The sequence below is a fragment of the Scyliorhinus torazame genome, chromosome 21 (assembly GCF_047496885.1).
Source record: "Scyliorhinus torazame isolate Kashiwa2021f chromosome 21, sScyTor2.1, whole genome shotgun sequence".
Lineage (NCBI taxonomy): Eukaryota > Metazoa > Chordata > Chondrichthyes > Carcharhiniformes > Scyliorhinidae > Scyliorhinus > Scyliorhinus torazame.
In genome coordinates this window covers 100,172,058-100,199,646 of record NC_092727.1, presented here as the reverse complement: position 1 = coordinate 100,199,646, position 27,589 = coordinate 100,172,058, and the positions used below count along the sequence as shown (strand labels likewise).

The window sequence follows — 27,589 nt, the reverse complement described above, 5'->3', positions numbered from 1 at the left end:
AACAGTTCCCATCAACCACCGCCCTTTGTCTTCTGACAGCTAGCCAATTTCTGATCCAAACCGCTAAATCAACCTCAATCCCATGCCTCCGTATTTTCTGCAATAGCCTACCGTGGAGACCTTATCAAACGCTTGACTGAAATCCATACACACCACATCAACTGCTTTACTCGCGTCCACCTGTTTGGGCACCTTCTCAAAGAAATCAATAAAGTTTGTGAGGCACGACCTACCCTTCACAAAACCATGTTGACTATCCATAATCAAATTATTCCTTTCTAGATGATTATAAATCCTATCTCTTATAATCCTTTCCAAGACTTTGCCCACAACAGAAGTAAGGCTCACCGGTCTATAGTTTCTTGTGAACATTTTTAAATTACATGTTGCTGCCCCCTCCACAATTGAATGAGTACAGGCATGTGGTGCTCCAGAAGACCTTAACGTGAAAATAAAACAAATCAGACTGGAGCCGTGAATAGAAATGAACCTACATCACTGCTCCTGGTCATTGAACTACAATAGAGACAGGCACCTGGCTTTGAAGAGACCACTGAGATAATGGCACTTAAATTAATCACAGTGATTATGGGCCTGAGTTATGAAATCAAGGAAGCTGAGTATGTTTATCTCATTAAGGGTTTCAAAACACAGGAAAACAATGGATGAATTGACTTTTCTTTTAGTCTCTTTCAAAATCTTACAAAATATGTTCAACATTTTGAATTTGATGTGAGGTGTGTGATAGATTAAAATATTGAGTCGTAGTCATAGCACTCTCTGAATATTCATGGCATAGCCCAAAGAAGCATTTTATTGTTCTCCCATGTTGCATTTACATTGAGGAAACTATTCAAACAATCCACCAGGTTTTCTTTGTGTTTCATTTTCTTATCCTCTTTGCGTGTAATTATTTTCTTGTGCCGTAAGTTAGTAAATGTTCCTAGGTAGTTTTCATTATTCATTTGTGTGTAAAGCACATTGCTGCCATGAACATTCAACTAAGTTGAATATATAGTTATTATCCAGATAAAACTGCATAAGTCTTTGTCCACTTTTAAGTATTGAAGCTGTGGATGATGAACTTGTTACATTTGAACCTTTGATTAATATTTCATAGACAAAGACATCTTCATCACTGATGAATGTTAGTAAGGTTTTAAGTCTACTTTCACTCCAAATGTGGCATCTTCACCTTTGAGAACTTTGGAGGGAAAGGTGTTCAATATTAGCTTCTGTCTGGGATAAGGTAAATGGAGTCTTTACCTGCGATAACCATGTTATTGTTCTATTACACCCTGAATACAATATTCAGGGTCAGGGAGAACAGCTAATGCTACTCTTGGTGAAACAAGTATTCTTGAGATAATAAGTGACCTACGTTGGCCGTATTAAGTTTTCATGGCTGCTGGCGGATTTTAGAATATAGCTGACACTGTAGGCCACAAAACCATTGTTTTCAATTCCAATGCATGACTTAAACGTTGCCAGCAATTGAGTTGCCGTTCTCCCTAGACATCCCTCAGTGACACGTTTAAATGTCACTTCTGTGAGTGAGTCTTCATTTCTCATACCCAGTTCTGAGTCAGTTGTCTTTGCAGATATTACTTCCACAGCATACTTTGACGGCTTCGCTTTATATTCAGGTTGAAGTTTCCCAGTTAGGTCTGAGGTAGATGCATCTGATATAACATCTGCTGATTCTGCAAAGGATGTCTCCAGAGGGGGCTCGGATACGATTGCAGCCGGTGCTGACGATGACAGCCAGGCCGACGTGTTTCGGAATCTAACGATCGGTCTTAAGGTAACATCTTGTGACAAAGACGATGAAGTGTTGGGTGCTGCCTCTTTGGTCATGGCGTCCACATTGGATGGTGATGGGAATGCATCCAGTGCACCAGTTGGTGATTGTTCAGTTGGCACAGTTCGTCCTGATTGTTTGGAAGCGACCATATTTGCCCGAACTGCTGGTTTAACTAACATAGCATTTTTCTCAGGTGGTCTTTTAGCAGACGGTGATGACACAAGTACAGCAGGTGCTGAAGGTGACCTTGTCACTATGTTTTTTTTCATTACCCCATGCGCTGTTGGACCCGAATCAACAACTAGATTTGTTAGCAAGGGTAGTTTGTAGATCTGCTTTGTTCTAGCCTTTGCTCGTTTGGTACCTCGATTAACTTTGGCTTTACGGGGAGTGGGAACGTAATACTCCAACATCTCATAATTAAACCATTCATCGCCCAAAGTCACTTCAGAGCCTGTGCTTGGTGCATGCTGGCAGCTAGCAGAAAATGATTGGTCATCACTGTCCTATCAGCAAAAAATACACATATGTGATTTAAACATATTTAGTTAAATAAGTGAACAATGTGAAAGAAATTTGAGAACAAGAAACCCAAACAGGAAAAAATATTAGCTCCTACAATATAAGGTGGGACTTTCTGGCCCCGACAGGTATCGTCACAGGCGGGACAGGAAATTCTGATGCTAATCTCGCAATGAAAGAACATGATGATGGATCTCTGCTTCAACTGACACACAAGAATGGTTGCCTTAAATTGGGACTGTGCACTCGAATTATGTGCTTTAAAAATTTAATGTGGTGTCCCAGAGAGAAAGCTAAAATGCGACTATTGAATTATTCTTGCATTCTTCTGTTTGACACAAGTATACCAGTCGTACAACAAGGATTGGTGAAACAACAATGTGGGTTCTTTATTTGAAAGTAAGACTATATACAGATGGTGGTCACTAGGAGTCTCTGAGGAATACATCTGCTTTGTAGGACAGCTGCCCTGTTTTGTCCACAGAGAACATGGGATTATACATCACATACCTATTTCATAGTGGGTAGAGGTGGACACTGGTTAAAGACAAGCCACTTAAAGATAATTCACAACAGCCATTGTAAAAAGGGCTGAATTGCAAAATAAATTTGTGAAATGTTAAACTTTTTTGTGGCAGGTTCAAAACTGGGCCTGCATGGGTCAACTTAACACATCAGTCCCACCTCCCTTTTTCATATTGGGACAGCAAAAGCAATCTCCTCCTGTGTACCTATTTCTTTCCCTTGTCCATCTTTTATTGTATGGGTGCCAAAGAAAAAGAACGGACATTGCAAAACCCCTTTCCATGTGGTGTGTGTGTGTCATAAACCAACCCCTTATTTTATCTTGTCGGGAAATTATTCACAGAGGATTGGACCCGCCCCGCCGCGCCACTTTTCAGCCTCGACCCGCCGGCGGGATGCTCCTTACGCCGGCCGGTCAATGGGCTTTCCCATTGTGGGGCAGCCCCACGTCACCGCGAAACCCCCGGGCGCCGGCAAAACGGAGAAATCCCGACGGCGGAGAATCCCGCCCAAGGTTTGGGGAACATACGCCACTACATATAAAAAGAGAAAATCAGAAATCAAAAACACCTTTCTATTTCCAGATGGGAAGCGAGGGGATAAATCAGGGATATTTAAATTAACCCCCCTCCTGTCCTTAACACATGGATAATAAGTGTCTTCAATCTGAAGCAAAAGATTGGATAAGTCTGGATGATAGGTGGAGGAGTTAATTAATACAAAGAAGAAATAGAATCATAGAGAAAGCAGTGCTGCTAGAAACCTTATATTAAGTTGAAAAGAGAGTTAATGGATGATCAATCTGCCATATCGTGGGGAGGCAGTGGCGTAGTGGTATTATCACTGGGCTAGTAATCCAGTGATAGGGTAATGCTGTGGGGATCTGAGTTGAAATCCCACCTGGGCACATGGTGGAATTTGAATTCAATAAGAATCTGGAATTAAAAATCTAACGATGACCATGAAACCACTGTAAATTGCTGTAAAAACCCATCCATTAGGGATGGATAGCCATTGTCCTCACCTTACCTGGTCTGGCCTACATATGACTCCAGATCCAGACTCTTAACAAATGCCCTCTGAAATGGCCTAGCAAGCCAGTCAGTTCAAAGGGTACTTCGGGAAGGGCAATAAATACTGGCCCAGTAAGCGACGCTCGCATCCCATGAATGAATCCGAAAAAAATCAAAGAGGGTTGTCAAAGGAAGTGAATGGCTTTGCTGGAATATCTGACAATGGTTAAGAAATGCATTGTGCCAGACTCCTACAAAGGATACAGAGATATCAAAGGCATAACCTATGAATCAGCAAAATATTTAAGTATCTCCAGTCGAGGGTTTGCACTGAAACTGTATCACCATCATGCGAGAGGTCAGAAAGGTTAAAGTTATGGATAATTGAAGAGTAAACAGCTGCTTCCATGGTCTTAGAAAGAACTAGTGTCAGTATGATAGATAGCACTGTGCTGGAAAACAGATCACCAACATGAATGACATTTACTGTATGAAATACTCCACTTACCCTGTTAAAGGAGACAAGACCTTTGTCCGCAGGTAATCGCTTGGCCTCTGGAGTTTTAAAAAGGTTTGTTGTGTAGTTTCCCATCCTAGCCGAATGAAAAAAGGGAAGTGTTATAAACAGCTTTGGCGGAATTCTCCCAAGCCTGTTCGAGGGAGGCCCAGAAATCGATTTCACGCTGGCATGAATTTACAGTGGAAACTCCTGCTGGTGTCTGCCATGGCAAGTCAGAAAACCCACCGGAGGCCAGCGTGAACCTCATTTGCATCCCGAGAGTGGGATGCAGATGAAGGTCTGACCCCTCCATGCCCGATCCTCCGTGGGAAAACACATTAAAGTGCAACATGTTCGGAACAATGTGACGTGAAGATGTCAGGACTCATCTGGGGCAGCACTGTAGCACTGTGGTTAGCACTGCTGTCTCACGGTGCCAGAGACCCAGGTTTGATTTCAAACTTGGGTGACTGTGTGGAGTTTGCACGTTCTCCCCATGCCTGCGTGGGTTTCCATCGGGTGCTCTGGTTTCCTCCCACAGTCCAAATGTGTGTTGGTTGGATGGATTGGCCATGTTAAATTGCTACTTAGTGACTAAAGGTGTGCAGATTAGGTCACACGGATTGTGTGGGGGAGTGGGCCTACGTGGAGTGATCTTTCAGAGGGTCGGTGCAGACTCAATGGGCCAAATGGCCTCCTTCTGCACTGGAGCTGCCTCCAGAGTTCAGGATGGAAGTTGCCCACAAATGTGGACCCAGGAACATGACCGAAGTAGGTCAGGGAAGCATTTGCAGAAGGACCATTCATATTAGGTGTCCTGGAAGGGGTCCATCTTCCAGCCTCAGAACGTTCCTGGAAATCCATCTTCATTTTCAGGAGGCACACCTTCTTTCTTCAATGGTGGGTCAGTGTGGTTCGGCACCTTTTCAACATGGCACCTGTCGTGTTGAGTGTTCCGCTAGACAGATGAATCAACACGGTTGCAGATGGTACAACTCTGTTTTATTACTACCAATAACAACATCTGTAAACTTATGACTGTGGTTCGTTCTTTACCCTTTAACCTGTGGACCCAGCCCTAACACTATCTTAGAGAGGCACTCAGCACATGGTGTATGTCTGAGTGGCTTGCTGTGAGCTCTGGGCCCTGAGCTGTCTCCTGCTGGAATGAGCGGGAACTGTGGTGTTCCCCATTTTATAGTGCGTGTGCTCTTGCTTGTGATTGGCTGTGATGTTGCGTGTGTGTTGATTGGTCCGTTGATCTGTCCATCAGTGTGTATGTGTGTTTGCACCATGATATGTTTATCTGAATATCATGACATCCCTCCTTTCTTACAAGAATATGTGCCTATGTGGTAATAAATATGGATGTGTACTGAGTGCAGCTGAATGTGTGTGTGCAATATCTACAACATGTACATGAGGCTAAACTATATACAGAGGAAGATGTCAGGTGCAACATAGCAACGAGGTTGTACCATAAACAAAACAAGTGTAATCATCAAACATCAAAAACAAACTCCTGTAACGACAAAAAGAGAAACATATTAACATTGTGGCATAACACTTTAGTGAGTCCAATGTTCAAACAGGCTCATAAGTCCAGCCTAGTAGGTGGGCAACGAATTCGGGTCGAGGATGGGTCAGGATCCACCGGCTGAGAAATGGGCCTGGCCACAGAGGAATAGGCATGGTGGCAGGAAGCTCCACGAAGCCGACATCAGGAACAACAGGAGGGCGTGGCACCGGTGTATGATCACGTAGCGAGCGCGGAAGCAGGCGAAGAGCCCAGCAATTATGCCGGCGAATGGAGCCATCAGGCATGCGAACCAGGAACGAGTGGGGAGCCACGCGTCGGAGAACTTCGGCAGTTGCTGACCAGCCACCCTCTGGTAGGTGGATGCGGACGTTGTCTCCAGGCGCCAAGACAGGAAGATCAGTTGCCCGAGTGTCATGTGCCACCTTCTGCTGAGCACACTGCTGTTGCATCCTTTGCAGTACTGGAGCATGGTCGGGTGTAGGAACAAGAATGGATGGCACAGTGTTCCTGAGGGCGCGACGCATCAACAGCTGGGCTGGTGAGAGGCCAGTGGATAGTGGGGCCGAGCGATAGGCCAGCAGGGCTAGGCAGAAATCCGATCCGGCATCAGCAGCCTTGCAGAGGAGCCGCTTGATGATATGGATGCCCGTTTCCGCCTTGCCATTGGACTGGGGATGCAGAGGGCTGGACGTCACGTGTGTGAAGCCATACGAAGCAGCAAAAGAAGACCATTCTTGGCTTGCAAAACAGGGCCCATTGTCCGACATGACAGTAAGCGGAATGCCATGGCGAGCGAAGGTTTCTTTACATGCCCTGGTGACAGCGGACAATGTCAAATCGTGCAGGCGTATGACCTCTGGATAATTCGAAAAGTTATCTATAATGATGACGTACTCACTGCCGAGCGCATGAAAAAGGTCCACACCCACCTTCGCCCAGGGGGACGTTACCAACTCATGGGGCTGAAGCGTCTCAGGGGGTTGCGCCGGCTGAAAGCTTTGGCAGGTGGGGCAGTTGAGCACCATGTTGACAATGTCGTCGCTGATGCCCGGCCAGTACACAGCTTCTCGGGCCCTCCGCCTGCACTTCTCAACCCCGAGATGGCCTTCGTGTAATTGTTCGAGGACCAGCCTGTGCATGCTGTGTGGAATCACAATTCGGTCCAACTTTATGAGGACACCGTCAACGACGGCCAAGTCGTCCCGGACATTGTAGAATTGTGGGCACTGTCCTTTGAGCCACCCTCCCGTCATGTGGCGCATCACACGTTGTAGAAGGGGGTCAGCCGCAGTCTCCCGGCGAATACGGGCCAGACTTGAATCATTAGCTGGCAGATTGGCCGATGTGAAGGCTACATGCGCTTCGACCTGACATACGAACCCCTCCGAATCGGGTGGTGTGCTCACTGCTCTGGACAGGGCATCCGCGATGATGAGGTCCTTTCCTGGGGGGTGTAGACCAGTTGGAAGCCGTACCTCCGGAGCTTGAGCAGAATGCGCTGGAGGCGAGGGGTCATCTCATTCAGGTCCTTTTGTATGATGCTGACCAGGGGGCGATGGTCGGTTTCCACGGTGAATTGAGGGAGACCATACACGTAGTCGTGGAACTTATCTATGCCGGTTAACAAACCCAGGCACTCCTTCTCGATCTGCACCTTGTGCTGTTCTGTGGGGATCATGACCCGCGAGGCATAGGCGACCGGGGCCCATGATGCAGTACCGCCCCAATGCCAGACTGGCTGGCATCAGTCGAGATCTTCGCATCTCGAGAGGTGTCGAAGAACGCCAAGACCGGGGCTGTGGTGAGCTTAATCTTGAGCTCCTCCCATTCCTTCTGGTGTGCGGGCAGCCACTGGAGCTCTGTGGTCTTCTTCACTAGGTGGCGAAGAGCCGTTATGTGGGAGGCAAGGTTGGGAATGAACTTCCCCAGGAAGTTGACCATCCTGAGAAAGCGTAGCACTGCTTTCTTGTCTGCCGGCTGCGGCATGGCTGTAATGGCGCTCACTTTGTCTGCATCCGGACGCACTCCTGACTGGGATATGTGGTCCCCCAGAAACTTTAGCTCAGTTTGGCCAAAAGAACACTTGGCTCGGTTGAGGCGCAGGCCGTGTTCTCGTATCCGAGCAAAGCCATGCTGGAGACGACTGATGTACTCCTGTGGTGTGGTGGACCAGATGATGACGTCGTCAACATAGACGCGCACCCCTTCGTTGCCCTCCATCATCTGTTCCATGATCCGATGAAACACCTCGGATGCCGAGATGATGCCAAACGGCATCCTATTGTAGCAGTATCTGCCAAAGGGAGTGTTGAAAGTGCACAGCTTCCTGCTGGACTGATCCAGTTGAATCTGCCAAAAACCCTTTTGAGGCATCAAGCGTTGTAAAAATTTTAGCCCGGGCCATTTCGCTCGTGATCTCCTCCCGTTTGGGTATGGGGTAGTGTTCCCTCATGATGTTGTTGTTCAGGTCTTTCGGGTCGATGCAGATTCTGAGTTCGCCAGAGGGCTTTTTTACGCACACCATGGAGCTGACCCATAGCGTGGGCTCCGTGACCCGGGAAAGCACTCCTTGGTCCTGGAGATCCTGCAGCAGCTGCTTGAGGCGGTCCTTGAGTGGTGCTGGGACTCTACGAGGTGCGTGAATGACCGGGGTGGCGTCCGGTTTGAGCCGTATTCTGTAAGTGTAGGGCAGTGTGCCCATGCCCTCGAAAGCCACCTGGTTGTGGGCGAGGAGCGAGTGGAGCTGTGCCCTAAATTCTGCATCCGGGAAGTCGGACGTGCCTTCTGGAGACAGAGTGTGTACCCGCTGAACAAGGTGGAGAACCTTGCACGCCTGTGCGCCTAGCAGGGAGTCCTTCGATGATCCAACTATCTCAAAGGACAGTGTGGCTGTGTATGCATTGTGTGTGACCTCGAGCTGGCAAGATCCCATGGCCGGGATACCATTTTCGCTATGATCGACCATCTGACAGGGGGATGGCCGAATCGGTGGCCTGACCTTCAAAGCGTAGAAGGCTGACCATGCTATAAGGTTGGCGGAGGCACCAGTGTCTAAACGGAATGTGATTGGTGATCGGTTGACCGTTAGGGTGGCACACCATTCATCACCCGGATTAACGCTGTTCACTGGCATCGGCCGGTGGGTCCTGCTTGGGGACATCCGGTTCCTGTCAATGACCGCGACGCGGAAGGCTTCCCGGTCGTCGGTATCACCGGTCTCTACATCGTCAGGGTATGACTCGGTGTATGGAGGCTGAATGGCCCGCACATCCCCGCGAGGCTGGCGGAATTGGGGAGCATTGGCAGGTTGAGCTGCTCGACAGCAGGCAGCGTAGTGGCCCATCTTGCCACAGCGGAGGCATTGTCAATTCTTTGCTGGACATTGCCGCTTTAAATGTGCAGATGGTACAACTCTGTTTTATTACGATCAATAACAACATCTGTAAACTTATGACTGTGGTTCGTTCTTTACACTTTAACCTGTGGACCCAGCCCTAACACTATCTTCGAGAGGCACTCAGCACATGGTGTATGTCTGAGTGGCACGCTGTGAGCTCTGTGTCCTGAGCTGTCTCCTGCTGGAATGAGCGGGAACTGTGGTGTTCCCTGTTTTATAGTGCGTGTGCTCTTGCTTGTGATTGGCTGTGATGTTGCTTGTGTGTTGATTTGTCCGTTGATCTGTCCATCAGTGTGTATGTGTGTTTGCACCATGATGTTTATCTGAATATCATGACAGCACCCAGACACGATGGCGGTCTATGCGCCATCCAGGCCTACCCCAACACTGAATATGGCGTAAATCACCTGGGTGCATCATTAATGAGGTCAGGCTGAGGATTTGGTGTTGTTTCCTGCCAACTCCTCAGTGGGAAATACTCTGGGTGGGATTCTCCATTGCCCAACGCCAAAATCGTAATCGGAGATCGGGCGGAGAATCGACTCCGACACTAAAATCGGGGCCGGCGCCAGTTTGACGCCGGTCAGCCATGCTCCACCCCCACCGAAATGGCATCATCGTGTCACGCGCCGCTACATCATAACGGTGTTGGCGCGTCATCAGCCGGCCCTCCTGCGATGCTCCGCCCCCGATGGGCTGAGTTCCTGATGGCACGGGACACATGTGGTCTCAGCCGTGCGGGAACCAGGCATGGTGGGTGCGGACTGTGTCCAGCGCTCTGCACTCAGCAGGGATCCGTGCCGCTGGCCGGCAGGGGAGGGGGGGCTTCCATGAGGGCTGGAAAGGACTGTGGGGGGGTGGCCAGGGGTTGGGCTGTGAGGTCGCGGATGGTGGGTCGGGTCCGTGCACGGCCAGCGCCATGTTGTACAGCGCGACCCCTGCAGGTCGTCAACCGTGCGCATGTGCGGGCAGGATCCCGGCCATTCTATGGCCGTTTTTGGCACAGGAGCCAGGAGTTTCACCCGGCCCCATGCTGGCCCCTCACCACTCCCAGAATTGGTGAGGGGTCGGTGCCAATTTTCTGGTCCGAAAAAACTACACATGCACCACTGACATCAACACTTAGCCGCTGAAACGTAGAATCCAATCCTCCATGTTTCTGCGCCTACCATGAGACTTAGGCTGGAATTTTCCATCCGTTCACACCGACTGGATTCTCTGGCCCCGCTGCAGTGAATGGAGTTTGGCTGAGCGCCAAATTCTCCGTTCTCGCTGGCAGTGGCGGCGGGGTGAACTCGGATCGGAAAAATCCCGGCCTTAGTCCTAAAACGGGAGAATTGCACCCCACATTATGAAGATCATTTTCACCTTTTTCAAACTTTCCTGACTTTGGTGGAATTTCAAAAAATGATTCCTTCTCTAGAACAGAAACATCCTTCTTTTTGGACAGAGCTATTATGAATTGGTGTGTGATTTTGTTAATATATATTTGCCGGGGCGGCATGTGACGCAGTGGTTAGCACTGGGACTACGGCGCTGAGGACCCGGGTTCGAATCCCGGGTCTGGGTCACTGTCCATGTGGAGTTTGCATATTCTCCCCGTTTCTGTGTGGGTTTCACCCCCACAACCCAAAGATGTGCAGGTTAGGTGGATTGGCCACGCTAAATTGCTCCTTAATTGGCAAAAAATAATAATTGGGTATTCTAAAGATATATTTGCCTTTAGCTCCAGAACATAGAAATTAAAATTTTGGGATCTGGGATTTAACGATGAGGAGAGGCTAAAATCCAATATGGAGAATTGCTGAGCTGAACTACCAGGAAATATTTCCTTCATGGATTACCAAGGATAAAGATGCATGGGCCTCGATAATGAGCTGGGGGAATAGAGACACTTTTCCCTATTGAAGGGAGTGATCACCATTGCTTCCCCTCCTCTGCATTGCTCGCTCTCCTGGCCCTAACCTCCAAACTGTCTCACCACAAGCTCCAAGCTCTGCACTCTTTCCACTTCCAGCCCTTACTTCCCCCTGTGATCTCCAATCCCTGTGGCCCTGACCCGACCTCCTCAGCTCTCAATCGCAGATCTCCCTTCAATCTTGTCTGTGGAACCCAAGTCCCTCTGATTCCCAGCCTCCACATTTCCATGACCCATGATGCCAGCCCCAAACCCTCAGTGCCAAACGCCCACCTGACCAAAACCCAGGCCTGATCAAAATTGGGTAGGAGCTTCATTTAAATTAAGTAGGCCTGAAACTCATCAACCTCCATTCGACCTTCCAGTACAAGGTTGTCCCCACGATGGCATGGGCCACCCAGTCTCCGTTTTGCTGGGGCTAGCAGGGAGGCAGAGTAGAGCACCCGGCACTAGCTGCCGATACGGCCTGGAGAATTGCCGCATCCATGTTCGCGCATGTGCACGGTGGCGGCCTGCACCTGCCGTGCCATGCTTCATGGCGAAGGCCGCTCGTGGACCCGGCCCGCGAAATAGTCCCCCCCCCTTCGGCCGGCTTGCGCGCCCCGGATCACGCCACCACAGAGCCCCTAGCCCCAAATATGTCCCCCCTTGCCCGCGGATCGGTCCTCCCCCGACTGTGGCTGCGCTGGACTGAGTCCGCAGCCGCCACGCCGGGTTCCGGAAGGATGAGACCACACGTATCCCGCGCCGTCGCGAACTCGGCCGGTCGGGGGCGGAGCATCGGGGGGGGGGGGGCGGGCCTCAGGCCGTCGATACGTGGCTCTGGAGGGGGCAGAACATCGTGAAAGCGGCGCCGCCCCCGATTTCAGCGGGAATTTACATTCTCCGGCCGTTGGCCGAATGCGATTTCAGTGTTGGTGACCGGATAATCCAGCCCTAGTGACAGTATGATAGATAGTATTGTTCTGGAAAACAGATCATTGAGTGAAAGATAGAATATAAACATGAGTTCTGCAAACGCCCTCCATTTGAATATTATACTGCTTTTGTATTCTTCCTGATTAGAAATGAATAACCTCGCTTTTCATCCACACTGCACTGAACGTGTCACACTTGAACATGTGTCCAAGTTTTGGTTTGGTCAAAAATCTACAACTTAAGAGCACAATATTTACTATTGAACCAAGCTGGTACTGCTGTAGATTTAGAAAACAATTTTTCAAAATGCAGAAATGCCTGTGACTTAAGCTATATTTTGAATTGAAAGTATCCATTTCTTTTTTTCCAATGAAGGGGCAATTTAGGCATGGCCAATCCACCAACATGCACAGCTTTGGGTTGTGGGAGTGAGACCCATGCAGACACGGGGACTCAGGCTATATGAACCTTCTGCTTTGTCTGAGTTTTCCAGTTTCCTGCTGAGAACATTTGAATCACTGCTCATTACACCAAAACTTAAATAGCCACTGTGAAGGTGTGTTACAGAAGAGTCCTTCATGACCAATGTCTGCTGTTCAGGAAACAGGTTACAATTGATCAAACCGACTGGGTGAAAATCCAAAATAATTAGTATTTCTAATTAATACGATTAAAAACAAAAAAATAGAATGAGAATAGCAGTCCAGGAAATGGGCCAGAGAGGTGAGAAATGAGAGGAACAAGGAACAGAAAAACAACACAAGGACTGTACAAATTTCAAACTTGCTGTTGGATGTTACAAATTGATTGAGTATTGTAGAAACTGCCACATGGTAGTGTACAGGCAATACAACTGGACTAGTAATCCCAGCCTAGGCTAATGCTCTGGAACATGGTTTCCAATCTCACTATGGCAGCTGGTGGAATGTAAAATTCAATTAATAAAATCTGGGTATTGAAAGATGAGACATCATTGATTGCTTTGAAAACAAAGATACGGGGCACGATTTTCCCAAAAGAGAACAAAGATCCCCTAGCGAGGGCGTTTAGCCGCGTGTTACCTGGCACTTCAAGTGCCGAGAAACACATGGCTATTCAACGTGACTGGCGTTGAGTAAGGGGCCTAAACGGGGAACACGTGGCTGAGGCCACACATTGTTTGATGGGGAACTCTGCTCGCCGGAAGACCCAGCTGTAGTGAACTCCCCATTGTTTTTAAATTGTGTCCTGATTTCCGAGGCCCACAAGAAAAATCCCCAAACTCCCCCCAGCCCGAACTCAACATGGGAGGGGTCCCCCGCACCTCCCAACACCCACGGTAGGCAACCTCAGCCCGAACGCACACGCGCAAAAAATGCCAGCTTGGCAGTGCCACCTGGGCACCTTGGCAATGCCAGGCTGGCACCCAGGTTGCACTGCTAGGGTACCAGGCTGGCAGTGCCAGAGTACCCAGGTGACACCAGCAGTGCCAGGGAACCACCCTGCCCAAAGGGCATTGCACCTGGGGGCCTCCGATCCCCTTGGGAGACATCCACGAGTGACGTTCCATCTGGTCCCCGTTTGCGGTAACCAGTACCAAACAGCACTTGCCTGAAGGGCAAGGTGAAGGGGTTGAGTCCCAAAGCCTCAGGTACCTCTGGAATCTGCACATTAGAGTATACGGCTTACTGCCTCGCTCTAATATGCAGATTTGCTAAAACGTGATCCCACCCATTGTGGGCGGCATTCACCTTGCATCGCCTCGTGAGATTACGTTGAATCTCGCGAGGCATTGCGAGCTGGGTGGATCCCGGGAGCGGGGTCGTCCAGCTTTCACCCACGATGCAGCACCTCAGCGAGCTGCTTTTCCGGCCCATCATTGCCGGAAGATCGCGCCAATGGTTCACTCGTGCCAAAATCTGCCATCCCTACCTGGTGTGACCTACATATGACTCCAGATCCTCAGTAATGTGGTTGACTCTTGCCTTCTGAAATAGCCCAGCAAGCCACTGAGTTCGAGGACAATTTGGGATGGGCAACAAAGGAATAGCCTTGCCAGCAACACCCACATCCATTGGAAGACTAATAAAAATTAATTTCCATCCATTTCCCAGATCTAATAGTGGGACTAAAAACATACTTATCTTGGAAGTAGACCTACATGAACTGTAGTGTGTTTCCCAACTTGATCCACGCAATATCTTAATTTTAGTCCATTATTTATTTCCATGTATTGATCCATTTTTCTCTCTGAATTGACTGCAAAGCTCCACTGTTGAGTAGTTTGTAATGTGGGCAAATAATGTTGCATATCCCTTCCTTATTTGTACCTTTATCCATATGGATTACCTTCACAACCCCCAGGACAACTTTATGTTATATCACAGTGAAAGGAACTGTAAATAGTCCATTCCACTTTATTCTCCCCTTCCCTACCATTTTTGTTACAATCTCAAGCGAACCTGCTTCTCTCCCCACAATCAGATCCCCTCATCTCTGTGATTTGTCCCCACTGAGGTTTGAACCCCCCCCTCCCCTATATATAAAAGATAGATATATTTCTGATTTAAAAAACAGGCATTAGGGATATGGGGAACAGGTAGGGAGGTGGATTTGAGACCAGGAAGAGATCAGCCATGATCTGATTGAATGGCGGAGCAAGCTCAAAGGGCCCTATTGCTTACATCTGCTCCTAATTACTTTTGGAGTCCTAACATGATCACGAAGTTCCCCCTCACCACCCCTCACCAAACCTCCACCTTTGCCCCCAACCTGTCTCCGAGCGGCTGTGACTGTTCCCTCGCTCTTCAAACCATCAATGTGTCCAGCCCCACATTCTACAACCTCTCCCAACATCCCCAACCTACCTGCTCCTGTGTTGCAATGTTACCCATCCAAGAGAAAGCCAAGCCTATCAAACCTGTTTAAAAAAACAGACACGCATACTGTAGAGTTAAAAAAAAATTTTTTTTACAGTACCCAATTCAATTTTCCAATTAAGCGGCAATTTAACATGGCCAATCCACCTACCCAGTACATCTTTGGGTTGTGGGGGCGAAACCCATGCAAACACGGGGAGAATATGCAAACTCCACACAGACAGTGACCCAGAGCCGGGATCGAACCTGGGACCTCGGTGCCGTGAGGCTGCAGTGCTACCCACTGCACACTGTAGAGTTAAAACCCACCCTACCAAGGCTCCTTCTCACCTTTGGAAATCCCATGTTGGTAAATATCGGGACTACAGTTTTCTTTTTCCCCCTCTTCACATGGACAGTATTTCCACATTATTTATTTCAGTACGTTCTGCTATCATTATCGGGGGGCTGGGGGGATGGGGGGGGGTGGTTGGGGACATTTAGTCCCTCCTGAACAGGCTCTCAGGGTCCACTGAAGGGCCTCCCCAAGGGAGAGCATTATAAATTCTGCTCCCTGATCTCCAGATGTTGACAAGGTTTGTACTGTGTGAAAACTTAATTAAGATTACCACAAGAGATATTAAATGAATTCTATCAGCTTCCTTGCTGTCTTTACACTGCAGTAGGAAACAACCTCACACAAGAATGGTCGCAAGAACTGGGGAACAACATTAGGGTAAGAAGATGATGGGCGAGATTCTCCGACCCCCCGCCGGGTCGGAGAATCGCCAGGGGCTGGCGTGAATCCCGCCCCCGCCGGTTGCCGAATTCTCCGGCACCGGATATCGGATATTCGGCGGGGGCGGGAATCACGCCGCGCCGGTTGGCGGCCCCCCCCCCCCCGCCGGCGATTCTCCGGCCCGGATGGGCCGAAGTCCCGCTGCTAGAATACCTATCCCGCCGGCGTGGATTAAACCAACTCTCTTACCGGCGGGACAAGGCAGCGCGGGCGGGCTCCGGGGTCCTGGGGGCAATCTGGCCCCGGGGGGTGCCCCCACGGTGACCTGGCCCGCGATCGGGGCCCACCGATCCACGGGCGGGCCTGTGCCGTGGGGGCACTCTTTTCCTTCCGCCTTCGCCACGGTCTCCACCATGGCGGAGGCGGAAGAGACTCCCTCCACTGCGCATGTGCGGGGATGCCATGAGTGGCCGCTGACGCTCCCGCGCATGCGCCGCCTGACACCAAAGGCCTTTCCCGCCAGCTGGCGGGGCAGAAATCAGTCCGGCGCGGGCCTAGCCCCTCAAGGTTAGGGCTCGGCCGCTCAAGGGGCGGAGAATTATGCACCTTTGGGGCAGTGCGATGACGGACTGATTTGCGACGTTTTTGGCGCCGGTCGGCGGACATCGCACCGATTACGGAGAATTTCGCCCGATAAAAGGAAAATTAAATAATGGAACTAAGGAAAGAAATGAACAAAGAAAAATAGTGAAAGTACACGGTGGTGCACATGCCACTGCGCTCTGCATTGTAATAAGCAGAATTGAACCCTTGAACATCAATATGTAAGTCAGAAAACAATTAGGCTGCTATTTTATGACACATGTGAATTAGTAGTTGAGTTAGAACATAGAATTTGCAGTTCAGAAGGAGGCCATTCGGCCCATCAAGTCTATATTGGCCCTTGGAAAGAGCACCCTACTTAAGCCCACTCCTCTACCCTATCCCAGTAACTTCACCTAATCTTTTTGACATTAAGGGGCAATTTAGCCTGGCCAATCCACCTAATCTGCTTATCTTTGGACTATGGGAGGAAACCGGAGCACCCGATGGCAACCCACGCAGGCACGATGAGGACATGCAGACTCCACACAGACAGTGACCTGAGGCCGGAATTGAACCTGGGTCCCTGGAGCTGTGAGGCAGCAGTGCTAACCACTGTGCTACCATGCCACCCTAATACTGTTGTTAATATTTAAATGATGCAGTGGGCATCATATTAGGGCTTCGCAGTTCGATAATGCACAAATATAGGTTCAGGGTTCACAATGCAGGATTAATCCTCTGCCATTGCTTCTGATGCAGACACAAATTTTCCGGGCTGGATTTTACACTCCACCCACCACCCGGGTCAGACCATGATAAATCCTGTGGGTGGCCTGCCTACTGCCTAACTTGCTGCCCACTGCCCCCACCACCACTTTACCAGCAACTGGGGTGGAGTCGGGTGGACCACCCACAAATGGGCCACAAGACGCCCTTAAGTAATTAATGCCCGCTTAAGGGCCTCATCCCGTTATCAGCATAGCTAGGATTTAACCAATAGCGGGGAGAGGCCCATGCCAAGTATTTGGCTATCAGCTTATCCTGGCAGGCGTGGGGTGTGGCGGGGGGCAGTTAGTCCCTCCTGAACAGGTTCTCTGGGCCCATTGAAGGGCCTTCCCAAGGTGTCACCCTCCCCAAGTTCCCCCCCACTGTACATCCCCTCAAAACCCACTCTCATCAATTCCCCCCCCCTCCCCTCACATCACCCTCCTCACTGGGCCATGCCAATCTGCCTATGGTGAGACCCTCAAATACTCACCAGTTTCAGTCCAGTGCTGCACGCCACCTCCTGGGCTGAAATACAACTTTCTGAGGCAGGACGTCCTGTTCCAAATGGAAATCCCACCTCCCGTCTATTGGCCACCAATCGGACATTAAATGGCTGTGGAGCAGCCATCCATTTGCTGGATGGTCGCCACCCCTGACCTCTTAGTGAGGTGGTTGGGGACTGCTGCACCCCAGTTAAATCCAGCCCCACATGTCTATTCATTTAAATGACAGTAATATGCAGCCAATACGTTATTCCGTGGCCACATGCCTGAGGAGAAGGGTTCATAATTGAGAGGCTAACACAAGTTCAAGGTAGCCTGCACTATGTAAAGTTAGCCTGCTCTTCATAAAGGGGCATGCATTTCTTCATGTACACCCGAAGGCTCAGCGCCGTTGCACGCTGCACTCGGAGTGGCTGTGGGGGAAATGAGACGGTCACCCACCTCCTTGTGGAATGTGCCTTTGCAAAGAAGGTCTGGAGAGAGATGCAGTGGTATTTGTCAAGGTTCATCCCGAGCAGCTCTGTGACACAGGACTCTGTGATCTACGGACTGTTTCCAGGGATACACACCGAGACAAACATCAACTGCTGCTGGAAGGTCATCAACTCGGTGAAAGACGCTCTTTGGTCTACCCGAAACTTGCTGATCTTCCAGTGCAAAGAGCTGTCCTCGACCGAGTGTTGCAGACTGGCACATTCCAAGGTCCAGGACTATGTGCTGATGGACGCACTCAAGCTTGGGGCAGCTGCCGCCAAGGCGCAATGGGGAAAGACCACTGTGTAAGGTCTTACCAGCAAATGTACACCAAGGGGCGGGTAACAGTGTAAACCCCCCTCAGTCTGGGTCATTAACACTCCAATGCATAAAAGAAACATGACAATGTAAATGTTTAAGAAGGAATTGTAACGTAAAGAGCGATATGTGTGTAACGTTATCAAAATTGAATGGAAGAAAGTCAAGGGACTGCGTAACTCTGATGGAAATGTACAGTCAAGACATTTCGAAATGTTCTGTAATGTTTATGACAGATTCTATGAATAAAGTATATTTTTTGAAAAAAAAAAATGTTTCTAGAGCAGGTTCTTGCAGTCATTCCAAAAGTGATTTTGACCTCGGAATGACACAAAGATGGAACACCATGGAGCAGCACGGTAGCACAATGGCTAGCACAGTTGCTTCATAGCTCTAGGGTCCCAGGTTCGATTCCCGGCGTGGGTCACTGTCTGTGCGGAGTCTGCACGTTCTCCATGTGTGTGCGTGGGTTTTCTCCGGGTGCTCCGGTTTCCTCCCACAGTCCAAAGATGTGCAGGTTAGGTGGATTGGCCATGCTAAATTGCCCCATAGTATCCAAAAAGGTTAGGCGGGGTTACTGGGTTACAGGGATAGGGTGTAGGCGACGTCTTGGGTGCTCTTTCCAAGAGCTGGTGCAGACTCGATGGGCCAAATGGCCTCATTCTGCACTGTAAATTCTATGATTCTATGAACATGGCAGAGTCCAGGCTGCAAGCTGTTTCACTGAAAGCCTTGGTGTAGGAGAAGTAGAGGAAGAGCGATGTCATCTATCCACAGGGAGCCAGGAGCTTCACCCACCTCCCCTGAGATAAACTTTACAAAGGCAGGGACCAAATAACCCTGGCAGTCAGGGTTCCTAAGGACCTGGGTTCGGTGCCACTAGAAGTTCAATGACCTCATGTGAGTAGTCTAGGTAAGTAAATGCATCTTAAGGTGGCACATTCCACCGACTCCTTACTCGATTCTCAATGCATCACCCCCCTGTCATTGCCCTACCAACAATCTGTATCAACTCGAACCTAACATTCATATCACCTAACCTTTAAATAATTACCAGTGCTGCAAGCACCACACCCAAACACATTGAACCATGCTTACTGACAGCACAGTAGCATTGTGGATAGCACAATTGCTTCACAGCTCCAGGGTCCCAGGTTCAATTCCAGCTTGGGCCACTGTCTGTGCGGAGTCTGCATATCGTGTGTGCGTGGGTTTCCTCCGGGTGCTCCGGTTTCCTCCCACAGTCCAAAGATGTGCAGGTTAGGTGGATTGGCCATGATAAATTGCCCTTAGTGTCCAAAATTGCCCTTAGTGTTGGGTGGGGTTGCTGGGTTATGGGGATAGGGTGGAGGTGTTGACCTTGGGTAGGGTGCTCGTTCCAAGAGCCGGTGCAGACTCGATGGGCCGAATGGCCTCCTTCGGCACTGTAAATTCTATGATCTATGACACACTTCCTACTCTCTCGCAGGACAATGTGGCACACACCAGCTGCAGGGAAGCAGGCATGGTTGCATGTCCTCACTTCCATGGAGGACACGGTTGTCACCTGTGGTGGTATGTATTAGGGGTATTAAGGTACCCTGTGATGCCGAGAGGCTATTGGTGGATAGACACTGGGTCCCGATTGGATCAGCCGCCTGCTGGCTCCACCCGGCAAGGCGGAGTATAAGAGCCCGGGTTCTCCCAGCAGCCGCATTCTGTAACTGTGCTGCTGGGGAACAAGTCTGCGTAATAAAGTCATCGTTCGACTCCTTCTCATCTCGTCTTGTGAGTGATTGATTGTGCTACAATTTATTACGCAAACTTTTAAGGACATGGACCTCCGAATCTTTCCGGAGTGTCTGCGAATCAGCCGCCACGCGGCAAACTCAGCGGCCACTTTTAAACACTGGTTAGCGTGTTTTGAAGGATACTTCCGAACGGCCCCCGGCATACCTACAAAGACCAGAAAATCCAGGTCCTGCATGCCATGGTGAGCTCTGAAATCTACACGCTCATAGAGGATGCGGACGATTTCCCGACGGCGATCGCCATGCTGATAGGAATCTACGTTTGGCCCGTCAACCATGTCTACGCAGGCCACCAGCTCGCTACGAGACGGCATATCCACAGGGAATCGCTGGACGAATTCTACAATGCGCTGTTAATACTGGGGAGAAACTGCAACTGCCCATCGGTTTCGGCTAACGAACACACAGAGCTACTGGTCCGAGGTGCGTTCGTGGCAGGTATGCTTTCATCCCAAATTCGGCAGCGATTGCTGGAAAGAGACACACTAGGCCTCAGAGGCACGGGCCCTCGTGGCCTCGTTTGATGTGGCGTCACAGAACGCCCGCGCCTACGCCCCCGACCGCGCGGCAGCCACTTGGGCACCGTGGACCCCCGCCGCGACTGAACCCCCGGGACCCCCCGCCCCCCCCCCCCGCAGGCCTGCGCTGCAAGAGCGGCGGATCACCCGCGGGAGCCCCGCTGCTACTTTTGTGGGCCGGGCAAACACCCCCAAATGCGCTGCCCGGCCCGTCAGGCCCTCTGTAAAGGGTGCGGCAAAAAGGGGCACTTTCTAGCAGTGTGCCAGGCCCGGGGGGTAGCCGCAATCTCCGGGGGAGAACCCCAAACTCAACCCCCCCCAGCGATCCATGTGCGGCCAATGGGCGCCGCCATCTTGGGTCCCGGACTCCACGCGGGAGGGATGGGCGCCGCCATTTTGTGCTCCCCCAGGAACGTGTAATCCATGGACAGCGCCATCTTGTCCACCCCCGACCGTGTGCGACCCGTGGATGCCGCCATCTTGGCTGACGCCTAAGGACCCCGTGGACGGCCACACGGGGCCTGAAGAAAACGCCCCGATGCAGTAACTACGACTGGCTTCTGTGGCCCCGGACGCTCCAAACAGCATCAACGACTATATTTATAAATGGGTACGAGACGCCCTGCCTGATCGACTCTGGGAGCATGGAGAGTTTTATACACCACGATACGGTAAGACGCTGTTCCCTTCCGATCCACCCGAGTAATCAAAACATTTTCCTGGTAGCAGGGTCCCATTCGGTAGAGATAAAAGGGTTCTGCATCGCGAACCTCACGGTGCAGGGGAGGGAGTTCAAGAACTACCGGCTTTACGTCCTTCCCCACCTCTGCGCTGCCACATTCCTGGGATTGGATTTTCAGTGTAATCTCCAGAGTTTAACGTTTAAATTCTGTGGCCCTATACCCCCACTCACTATATGCAGCCTCGCGACCCTCAAGGTCGATCCGCCTTCCCTGTTCGCGAACCTCGCCCCGGATTGCAAACCAGTCGCCACTAGGAGCAGACGGTACAGCGCCCAGGACCGATCTTTTATCCGGTCAGAAGTCCAGCAGCTGCTGAGGGAAGGCGTAATTCAGGCCAGCAATAGTCCCTGGAGAGCCCAGGTGGTAGTTGTAAAGACCGGAGAGAAACAGAGGATGGTCGTAGACTATAGTCAAACCATCAATAGGTACACGCAGCTGGATGCGTACCCTCTCCCCCGCATATCCGACATGGTCAATCGGACTGCACAGTACAAGGTCTTTTCCATGGTGGACCTTAGGTCCGCCTACCACCAGCTCCGCATCCACCCGAGCGACCAAAAATACACTGCTTTCGTAGCAGATGGGCGGCCCTATCATTTTTTAAGGGTTCCATTCGGCGTCACTAACGGGGTCTCGGTCTTCCAACGGGAGATAGCCCGAATGGTTGATCGGTACGGTTTGCGGGCCACGTTCCCATACCTCGACAACGTCACCATCTACGGCCACGACCAGCAGGACCACGACGCCAACCTCTGCAAATTCCTCCAGACCGCGAACGCCCTGAATCTCACATACAACAGGGAAAAATGCGTGTTTAGGACCGACCGTCTCGCCATCCTCGGCTACGTAGTGCGAAATGGAGTGATAGGCCCAGACCCCGAACGCATGCGCCCCCTCATGGAGTTCTCCCTCCCCCACTGCTCCAAGGCCCTGGAAAGCTGCCTGCGCTTTTTCTCTTATTACGCCCAGTGGGTCGCCAACAACGCGGACAAGGCCCGTCCACTAATCCAGTCCACGGTTTTTCCCCTGTCGACAGAGGCCCGCCAGGCCTTCAGCCGCATCAAAGCGGATATCGCAAAGGCCACGATGCACGCAACCGACGAGTCCCTCCCCTTCCAAGTCGAGAGCAACGCGTCTGACATAGCTCTGGCGGCCACCCTCAACCAAGCGGGCAGACCCGTGGCCTTTTTTTCACGCACCCTCCACGCTTCAGAAATCCGCCACTCCTCAGTGGAAAAGGAGGCCCAGGCCATAGTGGAAGCTGTGCGGCATTTGAGGCATTACCTGGCCGGTTGGAGATTCACTCTCCTCACTGACCAACGGTCGGTTGCCTTCATGTTCGATAATGCACAGCGGGGCAAGATCAAGAACGACAAGATCTTGCAGTGGTGGATCGAACTCTCCACCTATAACTATGAGATCTTGGTACGAAGTCTTACAACACCAGGTTAAAGTCCAACAGGTTTGTTTCGATGTCACTAGCTTTCGGAGCGCTGCTCCTTCCTCAGGTGAATGAAGAGGTATGTTCCAGAAACACATATATAGACAAATTCAAAGATGCCAAACAATGCTTGGAATGCGACCATTAGCAGGTGATTAAATCTTTACAGATCCAGAGATGCGGTAACCCCAGGTTAAAGAGGTGTGAATTACATCAAGCCAGGACAGTTGGTAGGATTTCGCAGGCCAGATGGTGGGGGATGAATGTAATGTGACATGAATCCCAGGACCCGGTTGAGGCCGCACTCATGTGTGCGGAACTTGGCTATAAGTTTCTGCTCGGCGATTCTGCGTTGTTGCGCGTCCTGAAGGCCGCCTTGGAGAACGCTTACCCGGAGATCAGAGGCTGAATGCCCTTGACTGCTGAAGCGTTCTCCGACTGGAAGGGAACATTCCTGCCTGGTGATTGTTGCGCGATGTCCGTTCATTCGTTGTCGCAGCGTCTGCATGGTCTCGCCAATGTACCACGCTTCAGGACATCCTTTCCTGCAGCGTATGAGGTAGACAATGTTGGCCGAGTCGCACGAGTACGTACCGCGTACCTGGTGGGTGGTGTTCTCATGTGTAATAGCGGTATCCATGTCAATGATCTGGCACGTCTTGCAGAGATTGCCATGGCAGGGTTGTGTGGTGTCGTGGTCACTGTTCTGAAGACTGGGTAGTTTGCTGCAAACAATGGTTCGTTTGAGGTTGCGCGGTTGTTTGAAGGCAAGTAGTGGGGGTGTGGGGATGACCTTGGCAAGATGTGCATTGTCATCAATGACGTGTTGAAGGCTGTGAAGAAGATGACGTAGTTTCTCCGCTCCGGGGAAGTACTGGACGACGAAGGGTATTCTGTCGGTTGTGTCCCATGTTTGTCTTCTGAGGAGGTCGGTGCGGTTTTTCGCTGTGGCACGTTGGAACTGTTGATCGATGAGTCGAGCGCCATATCCCGTTCGTACGAGGGCATCTTTCAACGTCTGTAGATGTCTGTTACGCTCCTCCTCGTCTGAGCAGATCCTGTGTATACGGAGCGCTTGTCCATAGGGGATGGCTTCTTTAATGTGTTTAGGGTGGAAGCTGGAGAAGTGGAGCATCATGAGGTTATCCATGGGTTTGCGGTAAAGCGAAGTGCTGAGGTGACCATCCTTGATGGAGACGAGTGTGTCCAAGAATGCAACTGATTTTGGAGAGTAGACCCCATCTCTGGATCTGTAAAGATTTAATCACCTGCTAATGGTCGCATTCCAAGCATTGTTTGGCATCTTTGAATTTGTCTATATATGTGTTTCTGGAACATACCTCTTCATTCACCTGAGGAAGGAGCAGCGCTCCGAAAGCTAGTGACATCGAAACAAACCTGTTGGACTTTAACCTGGTGTTGTAAGACTTCGTACTGTGCTCACCCCAGTCCAACGCCGGCATCTCCACATTATGAGATCTTGTATCGTCCTGGAAAGCTGAACGAGCTGTCCGATGCCCTATCCCGCGGCACATGTGCCAACGCACAAGTGGACCGTCTCCGAACCCTCCACGAGGACCTCTGCCACCCGGGGGTTACTCGGTTCTATCACTTCGTAAAGACCCGCAACCTGCCCTACTCCATCGAGGAGGTCAGGACCGCCACCAGGAACTGCCAGATCTGCGCAGAGTGCAAACCGCACTTCTACCGGCCAGATAAAGCGCACCTGATAAAGGCTTCCCGTCCCTTTTAACGCCTCAGTCTGGACTTCAAAGGCCCCCTCCCCTCCACCGATCGCAACACGTACTTCCTGAACGTGATTGACGAATACTCCCGGTTTCCATTTGCCATCCCCTGTCCCGACATGACCGGGGCCATGGTCATTAAAGCCCTCGGCACCATCTTTACACTGTTCTGTTTCCCCGCCTACATACATAGCGATAGGAGGTCCTCCTTCATGAGCGACGAACTGCGTCAATTCCTGCTCAGCAAGGGCATCGCCTCGAGCAGGACGACCAGTTACAACCCCTGGTGGAACGGTCAGGTAGAGAGGGAGAACGGAACAGTCTGGAAGACCGTCCTGCTGGCCCTACGGTCCAGAAGTCTCCCAGTTTCCCGCTGGCAGGAAGTCCTCCCGGACGCCCTCCACTCCATCCGGTCGTTGCTGTGTACAACAACGAATCAAACACCTCACGGACACCTCCTTGTCTTCCCTAGGAAGTCCTCCTCCAGAACGTCACTTCCAACCATAAGAAGGTGCTCCTTCTCCCGGCATACAAGCAGAAACTCAAGCGGGAGAATCCAGCTAAGAAGGTTGTGTAGTGCTGGTCCGAGGAGACAGAAGAGCTCTTACGTGACTGCTTAGAGACAGTGGACTGGTCCATATTTAAGAACTCAGCGACCAACTTAAATGAGTATGCCACCACTGTCACAGACTTCATCAGCAAATGTGTGGACAACTGCGTGCCAAAGAAAGCAGTACGTGTGTTCCCCAACCGGAAACCATGGCTCAATCGCGAGATTGACTCCCTACTGAAGGACAGGTCTGAGGCGTTCAAGTCAGACGACCCTTACGTATACAAGAAATCCAGGTACGACCTCCGCAAAGCCATCCGAGATGCCAAGAGAGAATATCAAACCAAGCTAGAGTCACAGACAGACTCTCGGCGGTTGTGGCAAGGACTAAACAACATTACGGGCTACAAAGTGAAGCCGAACAGTATCTCTGGCAGCAGCGCACCCCTCCCCGATGAACTCAATGCATTCTATGCTCGGTTCGAGCAGGTAACCAACAATCCGCTGTCGAATGCCCCAGCAGCCCGTAATTCACCCATACCCACCATCACAGCTTCCAAAGTCAGATTGGCCTTCCTGAAAGTGAACCCTCGGAAGGCGACAGGCCCGGACGGGATCCCTGGTCATGCACTCAGAGCCTGCGCGGACCAGCTGGCAGAGGTATTCACGGACATCTTTAACCTGTCCCTACTCCACTCCGAGGTCCCCAGCTGCTTCAAGAAGACCACCATCATACCGGTACCAAAGAAGAACCAGGCAACGTGCCTCAATGACTACCGACCAGTGGCCCTGACTTCAGTCGTAATGAAGTGTTTCGAGAGGTTGATCATGAAGCGCATCACCTCCATACTCCCAGAACGCCTTGATCCACTGCAATTCGCATACCGCTGCAACCGGTCCACATCAGACACCATTTCCCTGGCCCTACACTCATCCCTAGAGCATCTTGATAACAAGGACTCCTACATTAGACTCCTATTTATTGACTACAGCTCCGCCTTCAACACCATAATCCCAGCCAAGCTCATATCAAAGCTCCAAAACCTAGGACTTGGCTCCCCACTCTGCAACTGAATCCTCGATTTTCTGACCAACAGACCACAATCAGTAAGAATGAACAACAAAACCTCCTCCACAATAGACCTCAACACCGGCGCCCCACAAGGCTGTGTACTTAGCCCCCTACTCTACTCCCTGTACACACACGACTGCGTGGCAAAACTTGGTTCCAACTCCATCTACAAGTTTGCTGACGATACGACCATAGTGGGCCGGATCTCGAATAACGACGAGTCCGAATACAGGAGGGAGATAGAGAACCTAGTGGAGTGGTGCAGTGACAACAACCTCTCCCTCAATGCCAGCGAAACTAAAGAGCTGGTAATTGACTTCAGGAAGCAAAGTACTGTACACACCCCTGTCAGCGTCAACGGGGCCGAGGTGGAGATGGTTAGCAGTTTCAAATTCCTAGGGGTGCACATCTCCAAAAAGCTGCCTGGTCCACCCACGTCGACGCTACCACCAAGAAAGCACAACAGCGCCTATACTTCCTCAGGAAACTAAGGAAATTCGGCATGTCCACATTAACCCTTACCATCTTTTACAGATGCACCATAGAAAGCATCCTATCGGGCTGCATCACAGCCTGGTATGGCAACTGCTCGGCCCAGGACCGCAAGAAACTTCAGAGAGCCGTGAACACCTCCCAGTCCATCGCACGAACCTGCCTCCCATCCATTGACTCCATCTACACCTCCCGCTGCCTGGGGAAAGCGGGCAGCACAATCAAAGATCCCTCCCACCCGGCTTACTCACTCTTCCAACTTCTTCCATCGGGCAGGAGATACAGAAGTCTGAGAACACGCACGAACAAACTCAAAAAAAGCTTCTTCCAGACTCCTAAATGACCCTCTTATGGACTGACCTCATTAACACTACACCCTGTATGCTTCATCCAATGCCAGTACTTATGTAGTTACATTGTATATGTTGTGTTGCCCTATTATGTATTTTCTTTTATTCCCTTTTCTTCTCATGTATTTAATGATCTGTTGAGCCGCTTGCAGAAAAATACTTTTCACTGTACCTCGGTACACGTGACAATAAACAAATCCAATCCAACCCAACCTGGCTGGCAGCCCCGGGACCCATCCTGCTCCGAAAGCATGTGCGGACGCACAAATCGGACCCGTTGGTCGAGAGGGTTCATCTCCTCCACGCGAACCCTCAATACGCCTACGTGGCATACCCCGATGGCCAACAGGACACTGTCTCCCTGTGGGGCCTGGCACCCACTGGAGCTCCACCCCCCCCCCTCCCCAACACCAGTGACCCCCTCTGGAGCCTCACACACACCCCCAACACCAATCACCCCCTCCCTCCCACCGGCGCACCCCACAGCCGCCCCCTTCCCGGGTGGATCGGTCCTTCCCCCGGCCCCGA

General features: G+C 50.8%; 1 protein-coding gene across 2 annotated transcripts in view; it reads right to left on the bottom strand.

Moving 5' to 3' along the window:
* Positions 1 to 781: 781 nt before the first annotated feature.
* LOC140398020 (uncharacterized) overlaps positions 782 to 27,589 on the bottom strand; it is a 48,551-nt gene continuing 21,743 nt past the window's right edge. The window contains exons 3-5 of one of the 2 annotated variants that reach the window (XM_072486249.1): positions 14,983 to 15,035; positions 4,373 to 4,457; positions 782 to 2,310 (exon numbers count right to left, since the gene is read on the bottom strand). In XM_072486249.1, coding sequence (XP_072342350.1) covers positions 1,378 to 2,310; positions 4,373 to 4,456 — 1,017 coding nt within the window. In that variant the 5' untranslated portion in view covers position 4,457; positions 14,983 to 15,035 and the 3' untranslated portion in view covers positions 782 to 1,377. The remainder of the gene's footprint in view (positions 2,311 to 4,372; positions 4,458 to 14,982; positions 15,036 to 27,589) is intronic. The other variant, XM_072486248.1, reaches the window with a different exon arrangement.